The 20,308-nt window shown below is 41.9% G+C and overlaps 1 protein-coding gene across 1 annotated transcript in view; it reads right to left on the bottom strand.

Moving 5' to 3' along the window:
- Positions 1-20,308, bottom strand: part of CASQ2 (calsequestrin 2) — a 65,482-nt gene that overhangs the window by 23,742 nt on the left and 21,432 nt on the right. The window contains exons 2-5 of the mRNA XM_077842735.1: positions 15,168-15,252; positions 12,467-12,567; positions 10,754-10,865; positions 5,183-5,256 (exon numbers count right to left, since the gene is read on the bottom strand). Of these exons, the coding sequence (XP_077698861.1) occupies positions 5,183-5,256; positions 10,754-10,865; positions 12,467-12,567; positions 15,168-15,252 (372 nt within the window). The remainder of the gene's footprint in view (positions 1-5,182; positions 5,257-10,753; positions 10,866-12,466; positions 12,568-15,167; positions 15,253-20,308) is intronic.

Genomic DNA, 20,308 nt, shown 5'->3' with positions numbered 1-20,308 from the left:
AGTGTCCCAGGATTCAAGTCCTTAGTGCTACAACTGGGAGAGTACCCAGCCAGCCAGGATGAGTTACTACTCACCCTACACCAGATACAAAGCTCAGGGAGAGCCAGCCTGTAGTCTGGAAGACATCTGCTCTCTTGATTAAAGTGGCCACATAGTCTGCTGTTGGGGCAGAATGGTTGCTGTGTTTGCCTGCAGAACTGCTGAGCTCAAATCTCTTTTCGTGAAATGATTTGAGAGGCCTGGAATGTGCAATGCTTTGTAGAAAACCAAATGCCATCTCATTCTTTTCTAGTTTGAGCTGTAGTCCAAGAAAGCACAGGGATGAACAGTGGTTCCCTTGAAACTGAAGAATTGCCTAAGAGCTGACGCCCTGTGGTGGTAACCAACGGTGCAGAGGCCCAGGGCGGCTGTGACTAATTGGGGACGGGGAGGAACTGGGTATTACATAAGCTGTTATACAAGGAAGGCCATTCTGAGCAAACACTGGTGTCCCTATGGCTTTTGTCATCAATTGCTATTAATTCCAGGTCACTATATTCCAAAAGACATTTCTTACAGTATGTCAGGGAAAGAAACTCCAGAAGCCTCTTCAGAGCTAAAGGAAACAGGCCATGTTAAGACCTATAGTCCATCAAAAGAGATTTATGGTCATGTTGATTTGGTTTTAAGGGAAGTGTGGGTTTTTTCTTACTTTCCTCCCTCTTCTAGGGATGGGGGTGGTGTGGATGATTCGGTGGGGAGTGTGGGAAGGAACTAGGAACTACACAACCAGTGTCTGGGTTTCCACGCTGTTCTTCACAAGACTGGGGCCCTCATAGTGGCTTTATTTTTTTTTTTTCATTTTTTTTCATAGTGGCTTTATTTTTTATTTATTTATTTATTTATTTTTCATAGTGGCTTTAAATGCCACTGGATTCTGGGTTTCTGACTTTACGTACTACATACTTTAGGAACCAGCAAACAGTGCTTAAATGAAATGGGGAGTGACCAGATGAAGGAAAACAGTAATAGTAGCAAGAACACAGGGTGTTCACTCTGTGTCAGGCGCTAGCACCAAATGCTTTCAGTACTTTATGAATCCTCTCTTGGATTGCTGAGGTAAGAGCCATTATTAATACTTATTTTACACATAACGAACCAGAGACCCAATCAGTGTATGCAACTTATCAAGATCACATGTGGAGGGGATAGAGCCTGAATTCAAATCTAGGCAGTGGAATGTTCTAAACTACCAACTTAATGGGTGCCTGGGGCGGGGGGTGGTGGGGTGCTCAGTCAGTTGAGTATCTGCCTTTGGCTCAGGTCATGATCCTGGGGTCCCGGGATTGAGTCTCGTGTTGGGCTCCCTGCTCCATGGGGAGCCTACTTCTTCCTCTGTCTTTGCCTCCTTCTTTCTCTCTCTGTCTCTCATGGGTAAATAAATAAAATCTCAAAAAAATGAAATAAAATAAAGTATCAACTGGAATTGTGATTTCTTTTCATTCTCAACTTTCAAAGTGTGTGTGTATGTGTGTGTAGGGGAAGGAGGGTCCTTGAATGCCAGTGTCTGGGTCTGCGATGTTCAGACCACAAATGTAAAGTTGGATTGTGATATTCTAAAGTTTAAGTCCTGGGGACCCTGCAAAAAATTCTCCAGAGGCCTATTCATTCTATTCTCACCACTACCACTGAGTGCCCTTGGCCTGTATCTCAGAGAAGCCCTTTCTTTCATTTTTTTCAGTTGTATCTTGGTCAGTAAGCACGTCATCCTTAGCCTTCTGACTCTCTGGATCCATTTGATTCAGAGATGTTGTGAATTGATTTATTAGGATCTGGATGCAAAGATCATTGCTGGTCCCAAATGTACAGGCCAGGTAAAACTCCCCAGGGAGCTCCCTGGAAATGCATGTTCCTGGGCCTGGTCACAACATAAAAAAAAGATACAAATTTCTAGATGTGGGGCCTAGGAATCCATGATTTTAAAAGCTCTTTGGGGGATACCAATATGGACAATGATTGGAAACTACTAACTCCCAAATCTACATCAGCAGCCCTGACATCTCAGCGCCTTAATGGCTCTCTAACTCATATATAGAATATAACATTTTTATTGGTTTGTTCCTCAGTAGCTTCTTCTCCTTAATTCTCTAATGTTTTCAGGAGCTTCACAATCTTTGCTGTCTTGCAATCTTGTTATTTTTGAGTCTTCTCTTTGCTTTCTCTCCGTTACCTCAACAGTGACCAAATCCTCTTGTTATCTCCACTGTCTGCCAGTTGGCTTTTCATCTTTGGGACCGTGTTAGTGCCTTCTTGGCCCTGGCCTCTCCTGACTTCACATCTCTACAAAGCACTTCCCCTCCCCCTTGTCCCTCTGGGCTTCCCTAAGAAAAGGGAACCTTTTCCCCAACAAAAGGTTCTTCCTGCATCCTCTTCTGCACCAGCGCCCCCTGCTGGACACCACTAAGGCTTTCTTGGGCTTTGTCTCCCTCCCTCCCTTCCTCCCCACAACTGACCGGTGCAACTTTCAAGTCCCAAATGTCTCTGGGTCCTCTGACCGTGACTGCTCTTCTTTCCGTGTTCCATGTAGAAGTAGAGAGTGTGCCTCTCTCCCGTTAAGTTATAAAATCCCACAAGGCTACATGAATGGGGGCACTTATGACTCAATGTCTTAACAGTCTTGAGTGAAGAGGCTTCTGAGTTTTTAATTATAGCCTGACCTCACCTACTTCATGGGCCACAGACATGAAGCCATATGGCTGGGCTGGGAGGCACGTCTGAAAACAGTTGCTACTCTGAACTCAGCATTGGGCCACCCTTCTAAGAATTGAGGCTTTGTTGCTTGGCCAAGCCTGCCTGCCTGGTTCTGTTCTCTCAGAGGAGTTCTTATCCCCAGGAACCACCTCAGTCACTGCTGGCCTATCATAACTGAACATCAGTGATGTTTTCAGTTTAGGCTGCCCTGTACCTCCCCTTCTCTACTAAAATTGTCTTCCAAACTCCACTCTTCTGGGCTGATATGGCTGCTTTCTATGCACAACAGGACTAGCTAACATTTACTGAATGCTTACCACGTGCCAGATGCCAGCTAAGCGCTTCACATGTATTGTTTCTTTCTCTGGGGTACAGTGGTATAGAGCACTGACTGACCTGTGATTATATCAAGCTTCACTACTCAACTTACCATGTGACCATGGGCAAATCATCTAATCTCTCGGTGCCTTGGTTTCATTCTCTGTAGATTGAGAAGACTAATCTGTTCTTTCCAGGCACATTGAGATGATTGAAAGAGCTATGTAAAGCTCTCAGCACAAAGCCTAGCATGTAAAAAGTACTTAACAAGTGATTGTTCTTATTGCTTTTGGTATTTTTGCTCCAGATCTCTCTTGACTCAGGGGACGCATGGATGGCTCAGTGGTTGAGCGTCTTCCTTTGGCTCAGGGTATGATCCCAGGGTTCTGGGATCAAGTCCCACACTGGGTTCCCCACAGGGAGCCTGCTTCTCCCTCTGCCTTTGTCTCTGCCTCTCTCTGTGTGTCTCTCATGAATAAATAAAAATAAAATCTTTTAAAAAATTTAAAAAGATCTCCCTTGACTCTAAGCCAGCCTTAATTCAGGTAATTTTTCTTCAAGTTTAGATTACTTGATTACATTACTCAGATTCTAGACTTTCTTCTGTATTATTTTCAACACAGAATTTTTAGGCCAGGACCATATCCATAGAAGTGGTTCAATTTACATATTACCAGGATTGAATATAATCTCTTTTTGTAATACCCCTTCCCTGCTCCAGCACCTACAGGCTTCCTTTTGTTTTTCACAGAAAGCTTGAACTCCCCGTACTATAAAGGCCATGAGCCCCGCTCTCCAACTGCCGTACTCATCAGTAGGTCACCTTCTAAGGAACTATACTTGAATGTGATTGGGATTTAGTCTGTCCTAGATTTATTTGTTCTAGTAAATATGGTGATTGAAGGTTTTTAGTTGGGGTGTGAGTGTGTATGTGTGTGTGCATGATAGAGTCATATGTGTGTAAGTGTGGATGTGTGAATGTGTGTACTGAATGTTATACAAGTGTGGGTGTGGGTTTGAGTGTGAGTGTATGTGAGCAGGTAAATGTTATGTTCATGGGTGTTGTATGTGTCCTGTTTGTTGTGTGCTTATGAGTGTTGTGTTTGTGTGTTGTCTGTTATGTATGTGTGCTCTGTTTGTTGTGTGTATTATATGTGTGTTGGTTGTTTTACATGTGTGTGAAGTATGCAGTTTTTTCATGTTATGTATGTCTCCTATATGAGTGTGGGTGTCTGTCAATGTGCCCTGAATCTCAAGGGCAGATACAGAGTCTTCTACTTAAGTGTGTGGTACGAAGGAAGGGGCATGGTTGTTGTGGGGCATAGACTGAGATCTCAGCACTACCATTAACTCACTGGAGACCTTGGATATTACTTAATCTTTCTAAATCTGTTTTGTCATATGGGACATGGGGCTTCTTGCCTCTCAAAGTCGTTGAAAGGATTAGAGGTCATATCTACACAATATATCAAGTTGTACCCAACACACAGAAAGCACTCAATAAATAGCGCCATTTTTGTCAGAACTCGAATTAGAGTGGAGTACTCTACCTAGAGTAGACTCCAAATAAATTACGCACTGATTAAAGGTCCCTCCTATATCATGATCTTTGGCTTACAATAGCACGTGCCACATCCAGAAAGAAAGAAAAATTGAACTGTAGAAGAGTACATTAATGACATTTCTTGAAGATATAGGCAACTATGGAAGCACTTCAGGCTTCAGATGACCAGTGGTCCTCCTCATTCCATCCCCCATCCCAACCCAGTAGAAGGGGAGGTATGGAACCCTGGGGAGGGAGAGAATAGCTCTAAAGACAAGGAAGCAGTAACCAGTGTCCTGGCACACTCTGCTCATGCACTGCCCATTCTTAGTGTTCAAGGCAGTTAAGAGTGGTTCACCACTTTTCATTGGCTGTTTTCAGAAATACCCTTAGTTCATCTGAACTAATCATCTTTGCAGTCATCTCCCAATCAAAAGTGACTTACTGCAGTATTTCCAACACTTCTGGAGAAAGTGTTAGTGGATGGAGGATGGCAAACGTTTCTAAAATTTAAAAAAGGTACTAGAAAGTTCAAATTTTAATTCTTTGTGCCTACAAAAGTATTCAAATTGGGATTTCATGGGTACTTACCCCTTTGTCAAAGGTAGCAAAAAATTTGATGTAAGGTTGGAAGTGTTCAGCTGCCTCCTCAAAAGCCTTATAATCTGGGAGGGAAAAAAAGATAAAAAAAGAGAGAGAGCTTTTCAAGATGTGCACTGAAGACATTTCTCTTTTTAAATAATGTAGAGAGAGTGGGGAGCCAATTAATCCTGACTGGGTAATTATCTAGTAGATATTATTTAGATAGAAAATTACTTAGTACTATTTAAACCCTTACAATTTCCCCCAAGGAGTTTAAATTAGCTGGTATTCAATTGAGCTAAAGAAGAACCCTTTACCACATTTTCATGAGTTTTTAGAAATTGATAAACAGGATGGAGAAAGTGAGGGAACTGAGAGAGAGAGAAAAAAATAGAATATTTGATTCTACACCCAAGGAAAAAGTTCTTCCATTCAGACTCACTATTAGTTGTAAGTGTGCCTCTAGAGTGACCCTCTAGAGAGAGCACAGCTTATTATAAATGACCACTAAATTGAGAAGAAAATCTACCTTAACAGGTAAAGTAACCTCAATAAAAAATGACATCATGAAAGTACTTGAACTTCTTAGCAGGAGTCCCTCTTTTGGTAAATCCTCATTTTTCTTTCCCTCTTTTTCAGTTTTCATTAACTTTATTCCGATCCCTTGAGAGGATGATTTAGAATCAATCAAGCTTATGCTTGATTCTGTTCCAAAACTTGAATCCAAACTGGTCAAGATAGACATGAGACACACGAGCATGGCCATGCTGTGCCTTACTACATCTTATCAGCTACCTGGGAAAGACACTGGTATTTTAGCCTTAAAGTGAGGGTGATGGGAATGTGAATGGTGATGGTGGTGGTGGTGGTGATATTGCATAACATTTATCATCCTGAAAGTTGGTGATCCTATGATTCATTCTTAAGAAGATTAACCTTTTCCCATTTTGTGGTATTCTCTCTCTTGATCATTAGAGGCATAAGCTTATGCTAGAGTTCCAGGAGCATGCAGAATTTTCTAATATTCAATCAAAAACATTCAAGACTAATACTGGCTCAGGGAACACCAAGATGAGTAAGACAAAGACACTGATCTTAAAGGCACACAGTTCAGAGAGGGTATGGATCTTTAAAGAACCACAGTGCAATGTGATAGTTGCTAGAATAGAGGTAAGTGCAAAAAAACACAGATGAGGAGGGTTGAAAATTTATAAGAATGTCTGTATATACAGATACACATTCACACAAACTCATCCCCATAAAAGTAACTGGGTAGTCAGAAAATATATCCTATAGCCTGATGGTTGGGGTAGAGAACTGAGTGGATGGGGAAGAAGGTGGGTGAGAAGTTTGGAAAATGAATAGAGAGAAGGTGGGAGAGAATGGAAGGGTTAAAGCCATACCTAAGTCATTTATGCCTATCCAGAGCTGCAGTGGGCTCCAATAGAATCCCCTGTATCCTCCCTCCCTGACCCCTTTGTTCCTGATGAATCTCTCCCTACCTCCTTGAACGTCCTCCCCTGGAAAGGATGACCTACACCTGTGTCCAGAGAATTCCCTTATTCACTTGGGGAACCAGTGTATAGCCCTTTTAAGATGAAAAAGGGTAGAGCAAGGTAACTCCCTAGGGTGGCACTTCAAACTGTGGTTGAGCCTTGAGCCTTGCCCAAACAGTGGTTGTCTTCTAGGGTACATGGTCTAATCTCCTGCTGCCTGATCTCATGTGATCCCAGGTTTTTCCTGCCCTCACGTCCTGCTCTGATGGTGACCAGCTCCTTCCTGGCTCTTCTAGTCTGACCCTCAGTTTCCCCTCCTGGAATAGGCTCCTGAAGACCCAGCCTTCAACCTCCAGCTTATTGCAGACTTACCTTAGCATTTCCTCATCTTTCTTCCCATCTCTCAGGGTTTTCCATACTGGATATTTCCCATCCCTAGCTCCAGATTTTCCCCAGTTTGGCATTCTTCACCATCAGCTGAGTTCCCTCAGAAATTTCCTGCCACCCTCTCTCAACACTCGCATCCAAAGCTACATGCTCAAGCCAGATGTGAACCTTCATGCCCAACTTTCTTGGAAGATGTAGCCACCCAGTTCTTCCAAGCCCTTTTTAATTTTATCCCAAATCTCTTAGGAGCCTTTTCTTCCAAGACCATTCCAGTCTACCCATGCATTAAAGCCCTCCAGTTCTCCACTGTGTCTCCATTATTCTTGCTCTAGAGGATAGGTTGGGATCATTTTCCAAAGCCAGTGCCTCTGTGCCATTAAACTTCCTGGACCAAACACCCTCACACTACAGCAGAAATACCGGATTCTTCACTGCTTCCCTAGGCACCTTACCAACTCCCTACCCATGGACCCCATGCTCTTTTGGAGGGCAAGAAGAAACAGAGAGACATGGATGCCTGAGAGAACATCATGATGCTTTTCAGTCCATGTGTGACAGCCAGGAGTATGTCACAGCAGACATATATTTTTTGTGGTGATAAAATTTTCTAGGGATGCATGGATGGCTCCACGTTTGAGCATCTGCCTTGGGCTCAGGACGTGATCCCGGGGTCCTGGGATTGAGTCCCACATTGGGCTCCCTGTGGGGAGCTTCTACTTCTACTTCTGCCTATGTCTCTGCCTCTCTCTGTGTGTCTCTCATGAATAAATAAATAAAATCATAAACAAAACCCTTTCTACATGTTTTCTACAACCATTCAAAACTCTATAGTAGTTAATATTATATATGAAAGTAATTGTTCCTTCTATAAACTTCTTGTATCCTATAACAATTATTTTCTATCTAAGATGTTGGCAAGCATGGCAGCTAGAGAGATCCTTGGAGAGGCAGCTCCCCTGACTTCCTGACTGGGTCTTTTTGTTGGTGTGATTGTGACTATATAGTCCAAGCTAGTTTGTCATCAGCGATGTTTTTCAGTTTGTGACACACTGTAAAATAGTCAGGGCTTTCTGTTTTGTTTTGATTTAATATACTCTAATGTTTGTATTGTCTACTAATATCAATGGAATGAATGTATGATTGCTATTTTTATCATCATCATCATCATCAGTATTACTAACATGATCTGGTAGTAGACCTTCCTAAAGACAAAGTCTGTCATCAATTTAAAGATAATAATTCAGCATTAAAAAAGAGATTGACATGGCTCACTGGTGATTTTATTACTTAACTCTTCAGAAGAACATGGTAAGACCAGTAGAGCTCTATCTGTGTATTCCTAAGGAAATGCCTTGATATTATTTTGAAATATATAATATGGGAAATTTTGATTGCATTTGAAAACTATTCAGATTATCAAAGAATATTACAGTTTTCAGTGAAAAGGAGAGTAATAGCCATGAGGGCTTAAAGAATGCTCACACATTTGAAGGACAATTTAGAGATTAGATTTCCTAAATTCTGTTCAGTGGGAAGAAAAGACCGCTTCTCAATCAAAGAAAAAGCAATGACTGTTGCCCTGTCATTTGCTAGCATCCACATGCACAAGCAAAGTCTCTTGTTGACTGTGATGGTCAAGAAAAGATCATTTAAACCCTTCACCAGGAGTTGTATGTCATTATTTCAAAAGCTATAGCTTTAGAAGCAAGTACAACATTTTTCCCAAAAACTCTAAAAACATTTTATTTGGAAGATTTATACAATGCAATATTGATAACTTTTCTATTATCTTGTTTTATTATTGTTGTTGTTGTTGTTGTTAGTAGTGGTAGTATATAAAGCAAAAGAATGTTTTGTTTTGTTTTTCCACTAAGTCCAAATCCCTTTTAGTTTACCCCATGGGCTATTCAAGCATCACCACATTTTGTGTGTGCCATGCCTTAAAAAAGTACATAAAGTCTTTTTTTTAATTTTTATTTATTTATGATAGTCACAGAGAGAGAGAGAGAGGCAGAGACACAGGCAGAGGGAGAAGCAGGCTCCATGCACCGGGAGCCCGACGTGGGACTCGATCCCAGGTCTCCAGGATCGCACCCTGGGCCAAAGGCAGGCACCAAACCGCTGCGCCACCCAGGGATCCCAGTACATAAAGTCTTGAAAGTACAAAACAGTGTTTAAGTGTGTGAGCTATAAAGTCAGATTGCTAGGATTTAAATCTTGGCTCTAGGATTTATTCACTAGCCGTATGATAGTTAATTTAACTTTTTTGTTCTTTTCATTTCCTCCTCATCAAAATGCTGATAATATGGTAACTACTTTACAGGCTAGTAGTGAGAAAGAAGGCAAGGTATCTATATGGAGCTCCCGGCATAGGCCCTGGCACATGACATGTGTTTGATTAAGCGAAGCTGGTTTTGTCATTGGCTTAGTAGGGAGGATAAGAACCAGAAGATGTGCTCTTACCCCAATCTTGGCCTTGCCTTGCTTGTTACCTGCTATCCTGAACTTAATGGAGGGGAAAGAGACAGAGGATGAAACAAATTGAGGGGTGGGACAGAAAAAACAATAAAGAGAAATAGGAGGAAATTAAGGAGAAAGAAAAAGAGGGCAGGTGGAGCACGCCAGAGTAGTCAGCATCTATAAAAAACATAAAAATTGAAGTCACCCAAAGGAGGGCTGGGCAAACTTCTCTGGCTAGCCATCTGCCCCCAGCACACTTTTAAGGGGGGTAAGTAGAGGCTTTTATATAGCAAACAAGAAGACAGCTAAGTCTGGTCATGGGAGAAAGAAAACAGGCAGCTTGCTGGTGAGAAGACAAAGGGTGCCAGTTGGCAGATAGGGAAAGTAACAATTTCACAAATAAATTTCAAAATATTTTACAAATATTCTGGAGTTTCCAGAAACATCACGAGCAGCCCTCCTTTGCACGTCCCGCATGTACTAATGCTACTTTTACTCTCCTTCTCTCTAAAGCTGAACCTCCAGAAAAAAGCTTACCTCATCAAACCATGCTGCCAAAGTTGTTTAAAAAAACATACTCAAGGAATTAGCCTGCTTGGTCCCTCCTCTTCCTGACTCCCACACTCCACTCTCTCGCCTTCATATGGGTTGTGGTGATGCTATGATGCATTTCTGTGCCCACCCAAAACCTAGCCACAAAGTGTTCAAAGGGATTATACCCAAGGGCGAGGCTGTGCTATTGCAGGCAGCCTTGGTGGTCAGCTGTGGGGTTGGCCAGTAACTGTCCACATTGTGCTATGGCTGCTGAGCCCTGCCTACCCAAATTTTCCTCTTATCCTGTCCAAGTGGCTGAGATGCTCTCCAACTGGTGGCCACAGGAGCTGCCAACATCAGAGAGAGAGCCCACTATTTGCCTATTTTAGAAGAGAGTCCCATTGGTAGGTGGGCAGGTGGAAAAAGGGGAGGAAGACTTTTCTCTCTTCTGTAAAACATTTACCACTCCCCTGCCTCCCAAGACCAGAGAACATGGCCCAACCTTCATGCTCTTCCAGTATCCTTGCCTGCTTTGCATAATTTTTATAGATGTGTCCATTGTGTGGGTACAAGGAAGATTCTTCCTCTATTCCACCCAGCACAGGATATATTTATGGTCCATCCTCTTTACAAGCAACATTCTAACATATCTGGTTGGGAGTCTATCCTTTGGACTCACAGGTGGGGCTCACAGACAACTTACACTCTGACTCCTCACTCTTGAAAAAGCCAATGAGTTTGATCTGGTCCTCAATGCGTTCAAAGGCTTGGACTTCGAGTTTGCTGTTGATGATCTCCACAGGATCTTCAATTAGCTGGAATGCCACACACACACACACACGAAATATGTCCCAGTAAGAGAACCGTTCCTTCCTCAGTGAGAAACCAGGCGCACATGTAGGACACTTTGGCAGGAAGCTGTGGACCCCATCTTCCCCCAGTATGCCCAGCAGCAGAGCATTCTGAGGAACTGGCTTAACTCAAGGGGTAGGCCGAGACTAGGCAAGTTGTACTTCTCTTGTCCATTATTGATTTAGGAATAGCATGTGACCCAATTCTGGCCAATGACTCTGTAGGGCAGATTTGCCCGAAAGCTTTAGGAAAGTTCTCCTTTCCTTTTAAGAGAACAGTGGAAGCCAGATCCTCTCCCCCACTTCACACCCCCCCAAACATTGGATATGAATGAGGAGATGTGACATGTCAACTCCAGTCACTGGTTATCTTATAGCCAACTTGAGAAGAGTCAGCGTGAGGAAAAACCACACATAAAGCATTACCTATGATTCATCAATAAGTCTAAAATCTGTACTCACTCTGCTCTTCTATTTGTGCTTTTTGGTTCAGGTGGTTGAGCATGATTTCTGTTCTGTGCATCTAAGAGCCCCCACTTAGCTGATAGATATGGGACAGTGCCAGGCTTTCTGTTGCCTCCCTCATTTTTTTGAGGGCTTGCAGGTATGAGTCCAGGAGAGAGCCAAGCAGAATCTATGGGTGTTTTTTTGCAGAAGGTGGCCTTCAACTCACTTCTGACTCACTCTCCCTGGGTTTTTGAGGCTGTGAGGAAAAGGCAACAGACCCTGTGCGCTAGCTGGTAGACAGGGAATCATCAGGAGGGATGTCATTTACCTGTACAAGAATCTGTTCAAAAGCATTCAGCTTCACAGCTATTATTGAAAGTGTGCGTTTATCTATGGATAACATATTTTTATGGTGTTTGTTCCTCTATCTGCCTAAGCAGGTGGATCTAAGACCTCCATGCTGGGAGGGAGTGTGATATTGGGGGGCTCATTAGCCCCGTCTCTTTTTATTCTATTCTGAGGGTAACTCAGCTGATTGTTACTCCATCTCCAGGTGATTATCCACCTCTCTTTCCCACTCTCTTAAACCCCCTTCCGGAAGCGCTGGAACAAAGCCAAGGGTATTTCAGGGCACAGTGGTGTATAATTGCTAAGAGAATTCATGGGTTACTACTACACAGTCCCGATTCGTAACCCTCTGGTCAATAATAAAACAGTTTCTAAGGTAACTTAAGGACTAGCTTCCCAGTAGAAGAAAATACCACTGTGGGGGCTCCTTGGTGGCTCCATGCTTGAGCATCTGCCTTCGGCTCAGGTTGTGATCCCAGGGTCCTGGGATTTAGTCCCTCATCGGGCCTCCCTGTGAGGAGCCTGCTTCTCCTTCTGCCTATATATCTGCCTCTCTTTCTGTGTCTCTCATGAATAAATAAATAAAACCTTAAAAAAAAAAGAAAACACCACTGTGAAATAGGCACTCCTTTGTTTTTTGTGAAGCATGAGGAATCGGTCTTAGACTAAGACAGGTTACCTAGCTTCTCTGTTCTTATTTTAGGATGCTACTTCCCCATACATTTGAACCCAAACAGCTCCATGCAGGGCCACTGTGCATAAATGCTTACATCCAGGAGAAATTCCACCAAGACGTCAGCTGCAAACTCGCCATCAAACTCAATCGTGCGATCACCCTTAAGAACATACAGGCTTCCTTCTTCATCAAAACCTGGAAGAAACAAAGAGTCCCTGAGACAAGGTCATTCAGATGCAAGAAGAGCCATCCTGTGGGCTGAGGTCTGGCTCAGGATTCTTGGGTGACAGTGGGGTGAGGACCAGTGGAGCTAGCATTAAACTTAGGATCAGTTCCCTTGAAACCATGCCTGCAACGGGCTTCCGAAGTACACATTTAAATTGAAATAGTCAAGAACCACCAGCTCCACCTGGACTTTATTTAACTTGAAAGAAAAATCTGTTCTCTACTCTACCACTGCTTTAATTTTCCAAAAATACTGCCAACCCTATTCTCCCTATTAAAAGTTTCACTGCCCCCTGCCCACTTGACTTCTTACCCAGGCATTCCAGTCCCTCTGCAACATAACGCCAATCCTGCCCTTCACAGGAAAAGTCACAGATGTTCTCCCGGTTGCCCAAATTTGGTCACTTCTACCCCTGTGCCCCCATCCTGGTCAGTTCCTTCGGGTCTCAGCTTAGGACTTATTTTTCCCCAGAAGGCCACACTCTTGTCACTACTGCTCTTCTCTTGGTTCTATTTACAGTACTCACTGGAACAGAAAGCTCTCCAAAGGCAGCACCACTGTCACCTTGGTACCCCAGGACCTTGTACAGAGGCTGGACACATCAGGTACATCATAAATGTCCGTGGCCAGAACAAACAGCTTACTTTTCAATCATAGCTGAATTCTGCACATCTCCTTTTCCCACTTTGTTGATGATGCCACCAGGGAAGGTTCTACATCTTTTCTACCCTCCATTGCTCCTGGTGTAATGCTGTGTGCTTTAACAAATGTTTGCTGGAAAACAGTGTTTCCCCCCCAGGAATGCTAAATAACTGAGACTAGCATTTAGTCCAACTACATGGCATCCTTAATTCCTTAGACTAATTGTTTTCAAGCTTTCTATTAGCTGGAGGATGCTTTCTCCAAATGAACTCTCTTGCAGAACCTCTAGGGAAAGGGAGGCTGGTCCACTGCCTGCTGTGTCCCATGCATCTCTAAAGAGCTCTGGTCATATCCTGGAGCACCATTTGTAAATCCAAAGGGCCAATGTACCAGGTTTCCTTGATGTCAGCAATGACCGATCATGAAGGTTACCTTCAGAACATCAGCCAGTGTTCTGATGTCGGATTTTGCTCTGAGTGAAATCAGTTAGGAGGCTTTTTCAGCATAGCCCGATGGAGATGAAACTCAGGCAAATGAAAGAGCAGGTGAAGATGAAGGAGCAGGTTCACAAACTATAATTGTCCTGTAAGCTCTAAGAACCAAATAGTCCAAAAGAACCTGCCTCAATTCCTCCAGGCTGAGCTTGGAGAAAAGTTCATGTAGATTTTTCAAGTTCTATCCATTGGGAGAATAACCACTGGTCCACTCTTTTGAAAGTTTGCCCAGCGTGTCCTCTCTAAATCTTTAGATCATGAGAACACTAGTGTTTTCCTCTAACTAAATTTACTGGAAACTCTCCCAAATTCAGCTTCCCATGAAAACAATAGGAAAGAAAACTAGGGAATCAATTGGTTCTAGGAGAAGAGAAACAAGTCATTGAGTTGCTTTTGACTAGGGAAAGAGTTTAACATACCTTGTTTTCCTGCTCAAGGGAAAAAAATATTCCTTAATTTGTCTCCAGGGAAAAAGATACCCCAGACATCCTTAATAATTCATTATCATTTTACAGTCATGAGTTCTTCTTAGTCTAATCTAAATACAGTCTTGTAAAATTTAAATCTTAAAAAAAAAAAGCTGGTCTTCTTGAAAATAAAATAGAGAACAATTGTTTGTAATGCCCTAAGATAATGAACTTTCACGTACCTGATGCCACTACCAATCTTTTTTTTTTTTTTCCCTCTGTGTTTACTACTCCAAATCCAATTAACCTTTCTTCAAAGGTCCTGGTTTAAAACCCTTTGCTATTTTTAAATAGCCATTCTTCACTGGTCATGCAGAAAAGGCAAAATGGACAGTACACATGTGTGAGTGTTCAGAAAGCAGAGGACCTACCCATACTCTCTCTCCTTGGGATTAGGGGTGTGAGAATCTGAAAGCTCACTTGCACTTAAACATGATTTATTGACACAAGAGATCACAACATGCACTGTATGGTCACTTACCCATGCCTCATCTAAATCCTCCCTCTCGATCTTAATGATAATGCCCAGCTGGGGTTTAGCTTTACATTTAGAAACCACTGGGACCTCAGAGTCACTACTATTAATGCTATGTTGTGTTGGCTGCTTCAGCCAAGGGGTAAAGAAATAATAGGTGATGGAAGAAAGGATTTTTCTCTCCCCCAGAGAGATCACCACAGCAGTCAGATAAAAAGGTTAGGCTTTTAATCTTCTCTAGGAGCCAAAAAAGAAAGATTTAACTCTTTGGCATCAGTTTCTACAATGATACAAATATATATTAGATCATTCATGTGAAATAATTCACATGATACTGCTTTCACGAAACTCTTCCCCACCCAGGTCTAAGGTGTGCAGAGTCATTTTGTATTCATTTTTAAATAGTCATCATGCATGAAGAAATTAAACTGTACTTTTCTTGCAAGACACATTGATTTTTTCCTTGGTAGACCTCAAAAAGTCCCACTTACCCAGCTTCTTGGCAAGCTTGGCTTCTTTCTTGGCATCCACCATCACAAAGCCTATATCTTTATGCTCCAGGACCTGGGCGACAAGCTGAAGGGAAAGACAAGCTGGAGAGTAAGTAGGCCGAGGACAGAAAGATGGTAGAAAATGTCACAGGATGATATTATGATGTAATGACAAGAGGATTTGCCTCCATGTGTCCTGTTAATCTGACCAATTCTAGTGGCAACAAAGGGATTCCATGCTATTCTCCCAGGAGAAGGATTTAGCCGAATGCTGAGAACCAAAGAGAGAAAAATGTGAGGACCAGACCTAAGACATAGGATTTGGAAGAATATATCCACTGTCCCACACTTTCCTCTGGGTAGATAAATTTAAATTGCAGGATAGAAGAATCAAAAAGGAAGCAAAGAGTATTTGGATGGCTGTGGATACATGACAAGGGGCCCAAAGCCCTTCCCTAGCCACCAACTGGACCTGGAGTCACGTGGGGACACAAGAGACCACAACATGCACTGTGTGGTCACTTAACCATGCACCATCAAATCCTCTGTTTCATCCTTGATACAGCTGAGGGATGCCAGAAAAGCTGAGGAAACTTAAAACAAAGGAGACCCGTGTCCCCAATGCCCAGGCATAGTCCTCGAGCTCCTCCAGCCCCTGGGCTTGTGGAGTGGGAATATCCACTGGGTGTGTCTGCCAAATAGACCCGAGATGGTCTTTGAAGTTTTCCCGCAGCCCACTGAGAGAAATAACTAGTGGAGCACTGGAATGGAACCATCAGGCACAAAAGCGAAGAGGATAGAGCAGGTGGACAGATGGCTGGATGCTACTCCGGGTAGACACCAGAACAGATGATGACTCCAAACCCGGGACTGGCATCATGCTAACCCTCCTGAAACTCACATCTAAGGAAGCAGGGAGGTCCTGCCCTCTGATGAATGGGGGCTTAAACAGAAACAGTGCAGAAACTATCAGAGAGATCATGAAATATTAAAATTACTTTTCTTTAAACTTTTTAAAAAAGATAATTATAGATTAACATGTAATTCTAAGAAATAATACAGAGATCTCTTGTACATTTCACCCTGTTTCCTCCAAAGTAACACCTTGTGAAACTGTACAATATCACAAACTAGACATTGGCATTGATGTGGTCAAGATACGGAATATTTCCATAATCACAAGGACCCCTCATGTTTCCCTTTATAGTCACATCTGCTTGCTCCCACTCCCATTCCCTTCCTAAAGAGATTTCTATAACCTTTTCATTTCAAGAATATTACATAAGTTTAACCATACAGTATGTAACCTTTTGGGATTAGTTTCTTTAACTCATCATATTTCTCTGGAGATTCATCGAGATTTTTGTGTAGAGAAAAAGACCATCTTTTTTAAAATTGCAGAGCAGTATTTCCATGGTATGGAGGTACCTAGAGTTTGGTCAATTATTCATCCATGGAAGGACATCTAGGTTGTTTAAAGTTTTTGACTATCATGAACAAAGCTCCTACAAACGTTAATGTACAGATGTTTTGTGAAGTTTAGTTTTCATTATTCTAGGAAACATGCTCAGGAGTGTGATTGCTGAATAAAGTAATTGCATGTTTAATGTTTAAAGAAACTGTAAAACTGTCTTCCTGAGTAGCTGGATATTGCACTCCCACCAGCAATTTAGTGATGAGTAATCCAGTTCTCCCACATCCTTGCCAGGATTTGGAGTTGTCACTATTTTTAATTTCAGCCATTTCAATAGATGGTAGTGACATTTCATTATGATTTTAATTTGCATTTTTCTAATGTCTAATGAGGCTGAACATTTGAACATTTTTTCATGTACTTATTTGACCTAGAGAGTCCTTTCCCATGAAATTCTTGCTCAGGTCTTTGCTTACTTACTAAATGGGTTGCTTTTTTATTGTTGAGGGTTTTTTTTTTTTAAGTTTTTATTTATTTATTCATGAGAGAGAGAGAGAGAGAGGCAGAGACACAGGTAGAGGGAGAAGCAGGCTCCATGCAGGGAGCCTGACGGGGGACTCAATCCCCGGTCTCCAGGATCAGGCCCTGGGCTGAAGGCGGCGCTAAACCACTGGGCCACCTGGGCCCGATTGTTGAGTTTTGAGAGCTCTTTAATATTAGCCCTTTGTCAGAGATGTGGTTTACGAATATTTCTCCCACTCTGTAGCTTATCTTTTTATATTCTTAATAGAGTTTTCCACAGAAGAAAAGTCTTTAATTTTGATAAAGTCCAATTTAACAGCTTCTCCATTTATGGATTGTGCCTTTAGTGTCAAGTCTAGGAACTCTATGTCTAGATCTTTTTTTTAAAAAAATTAATTTATTTTTAACCTTTTTTTATATTGGAGTTCAATTTGCCAACATATAGCATAACACCCAGTGCTCATCCCGCCAAGTGCCCCCCCCAGTGCCCATCACCCAGTCACCGCAACCCCCCACCCATATCCCTTTCTGCTACCCCTTGTTCATTTCCCAGAGTTAGGTGTCTCTCAGGTTTTGTCACCCTCACTGATATTTTCATTCATTTTCTCTCCTTTCCCCTTTATTCCCTTTCACTAATTTTTATGTTCCCCAAATGAATGAGACCATATATATTTTGTCCTTCTCTGATTGACTTACTTCACTCATCATAATACCCTCCAGTTCCATCCACATTGAAGCAAATGGTGGGTATTTGTTGTTTCTAATGGCTGAGTAATATTCCATTGTATACATAGACCACAGCTTCTTTATCCATTCATCTTTCGATGGACACTGAGGCTCCTTCCACAGTTTGGCTCTTGTGGACATTGCTGCTATGAACATCGGGGTGCAGGTGTTCCGGCGTTTCACTGCATCTGTATCTTTGGGGTAAATCCCCAGCAGTGCAATTGCTGGGTCGTAGGGCAGATCTATTTTTAACTCTTTGAGGAACCTCCACACAGTTCTCCAGAGTGGCTGCACCAGTTCACATTCCCACCAACAGTGCAAGAGGGTTCCCCTTTCTCCACATCCTCTCCAACATTTGTTGTTTCCTGTCTTGTTAATTTTCACATTCCCACTGGTGTGAGGTGGTATCTCATTGTGGTTTTGATTTGTATTTCCCTGATGGCCAGTGATGTGGAGCATTTTCTCATGTGCTTGTTGGCCATGTCTATGTCTTCTTTGGTGAAATTTCTGTTCATGTCTTTTGCCCATTTCATGATTGGAGTGTTTGTTTCTTTGCTGTTGAGTTTAATAAGCTCTTTATAGATCTTGGATACTAGCCCTTTGTCTGATAAGTCATTGCAAATATCTTCTCCCACGTCTAGATCTTTATCCTGAAAATTTCTCCTAAAATTTTTTTGAAAAAGATTTATTTATTTATTTTAGAGAGAGCAGGAGTAGGGGCAGAGGGAGAGAGAATTTTGAAGCCGACTCCCTGCTGATCAAGGAGCCTGAAATCATGACCTGATCCAAAATCCAGAGTTGGCTGCCTAACTGATTGAGCCAACCAAGTGCCCTTCTTTTCCTAAAATTTTTATTGTTTTATTTTTACTTTTAAGTTCTTGATCCATTTTGAGCTACATTTTGGGAAAGTCTAAGATTTATGTTAAAGTTGCTGTTGTTGTTGTTTTGTCCAGCAACATTGTCAAAAAGTCCATTTCTCCTCCATTAAGTTGCTTTTGCACTTTTGCCAAAGATCAGTTGACATAATTACGTGGAACTCTTCTGCCAATATCCCATGGCCTTGATTGCAGTAGCTATATAATAGAAGGTGAGCAGACTACCTCTCCCCACATGATTCTTTTTCTTTTTTTTAAGATTTTATTCTTATGTAATCCCTACACCCAAAATGGGACTTGAACTCACAACCCCAAGATCAAGAGTTGCACGCTTCCCTGACTGATCCAGCCAGGCACCCCCCCCCACATGATTCTTCTTTTTCAAAATTGCTTTAGCCATTTAGTTCCTTTGCATTTCTACGGAAACTTTAGAATAATCTTGTCTATAATTACAAAAAGTATTTCTAGGATTTTCACAAGAATTGTATTGAATCTTCCCATTTAAATCTGTTTATTAACTTGGGAAGAAGTGACAGATTTACTATATCTATATAGTAAATTCATGAACATGGTATGTCTCTCTATTTAGTTAGAGCTTCTTTGACTTCTCTCATCAGCATTACATAGGTTTTAGCATACAAATCTTCTGTGTGTTTTGTTGGGTTTCTACCTACCTATTTAAAAGTTTTGAGTGATTATTAATAGTATCATATTTCAAATTTTGGTGGCAATAAACACATGGATATAATAGAAGCCAGTTTATCACCAGTAAATAGATATATAATTGGTTTGTGCACGTTTATCATGTATTTTGAAACCCTGCTGAACTATTATTAATTCTAAGAGTTATGCCTTTAGGGTAGCCCCAGTGGCGCAGCAGTTTAGCGCTGCCTGCAGCCCAGGGTGCAATCCTGGAGACCCAGGATGGAGTCCCATGTCGGGCTCCCTGCATGGAGCCTGCTTCTCCCTCTGCCTGTGTCTCTGCCTCTCTCTCTCTCTCTGTGTGTGTCTTTCATGAATAAATAAATAAAATCTTAAAAAAAATAAGAGGTATGTCTTTCATTTTTGTGTGTTCTCATATCACACTGACAAGAAGTTTCAGCATTATATTGAATAAAGTGAACATCTATGCCTTGTTCTCAACCTTAAGAATTTGTCTACTTCTCCTTTCAGTTTTATCAGTTTTTGTTGCACATATTTTGTAGTTCTGTTCTTTGGTACACATTCTTTTAGATTTTTTGCTTTCTTGGTGGAGCAACCCTGGATCTACTTGGCTCTACAGTTTGTGCTGTAAGTCCCTCTACTTCCCCTTTTGTGGTTGCTTCTCTAATTTTCTCTTCATTCATATATCTCCCTTCACTGCTCCTGGCATCTATGGCTTCTTCCCTGAATTTTCTTTCCTGTTATAACTTCTTTGAGGGATTTTTTTGCCTGTTCACTCTTCCCTCCTTAACTTCCTCACGTGCTCCCCATTCCCTTTCTTTCCCTCTGCTCCTAGCCACTTCTGTTCCTTTAAGGCTTAACATATTGATCAGAAGCACAGAAGCTGTTCTGTGGAGTGCCCCTGGTGACTGGGGGTGGAAGAACAGTTAACAAACAGCACC

This window comes from Canis aureus, chromosome 12 (assembly GCF_053574225.1).
Source record: "Canis aureus isolate CA01 chromosome 12, VMU_Caureus_v.1.0, whole genome shotgun sequence".
Lineage (NCBI taxonomy): Eukaryota > Metazoa > Chordata > Mammalia > Carnivora > Canidae > Canis > Canis aureus.
The sequence above is the reverse complement of the archived record's forward strand: the minus strand, read 5'-3'. Positions and strand labels throughout refer to the sequence as shown.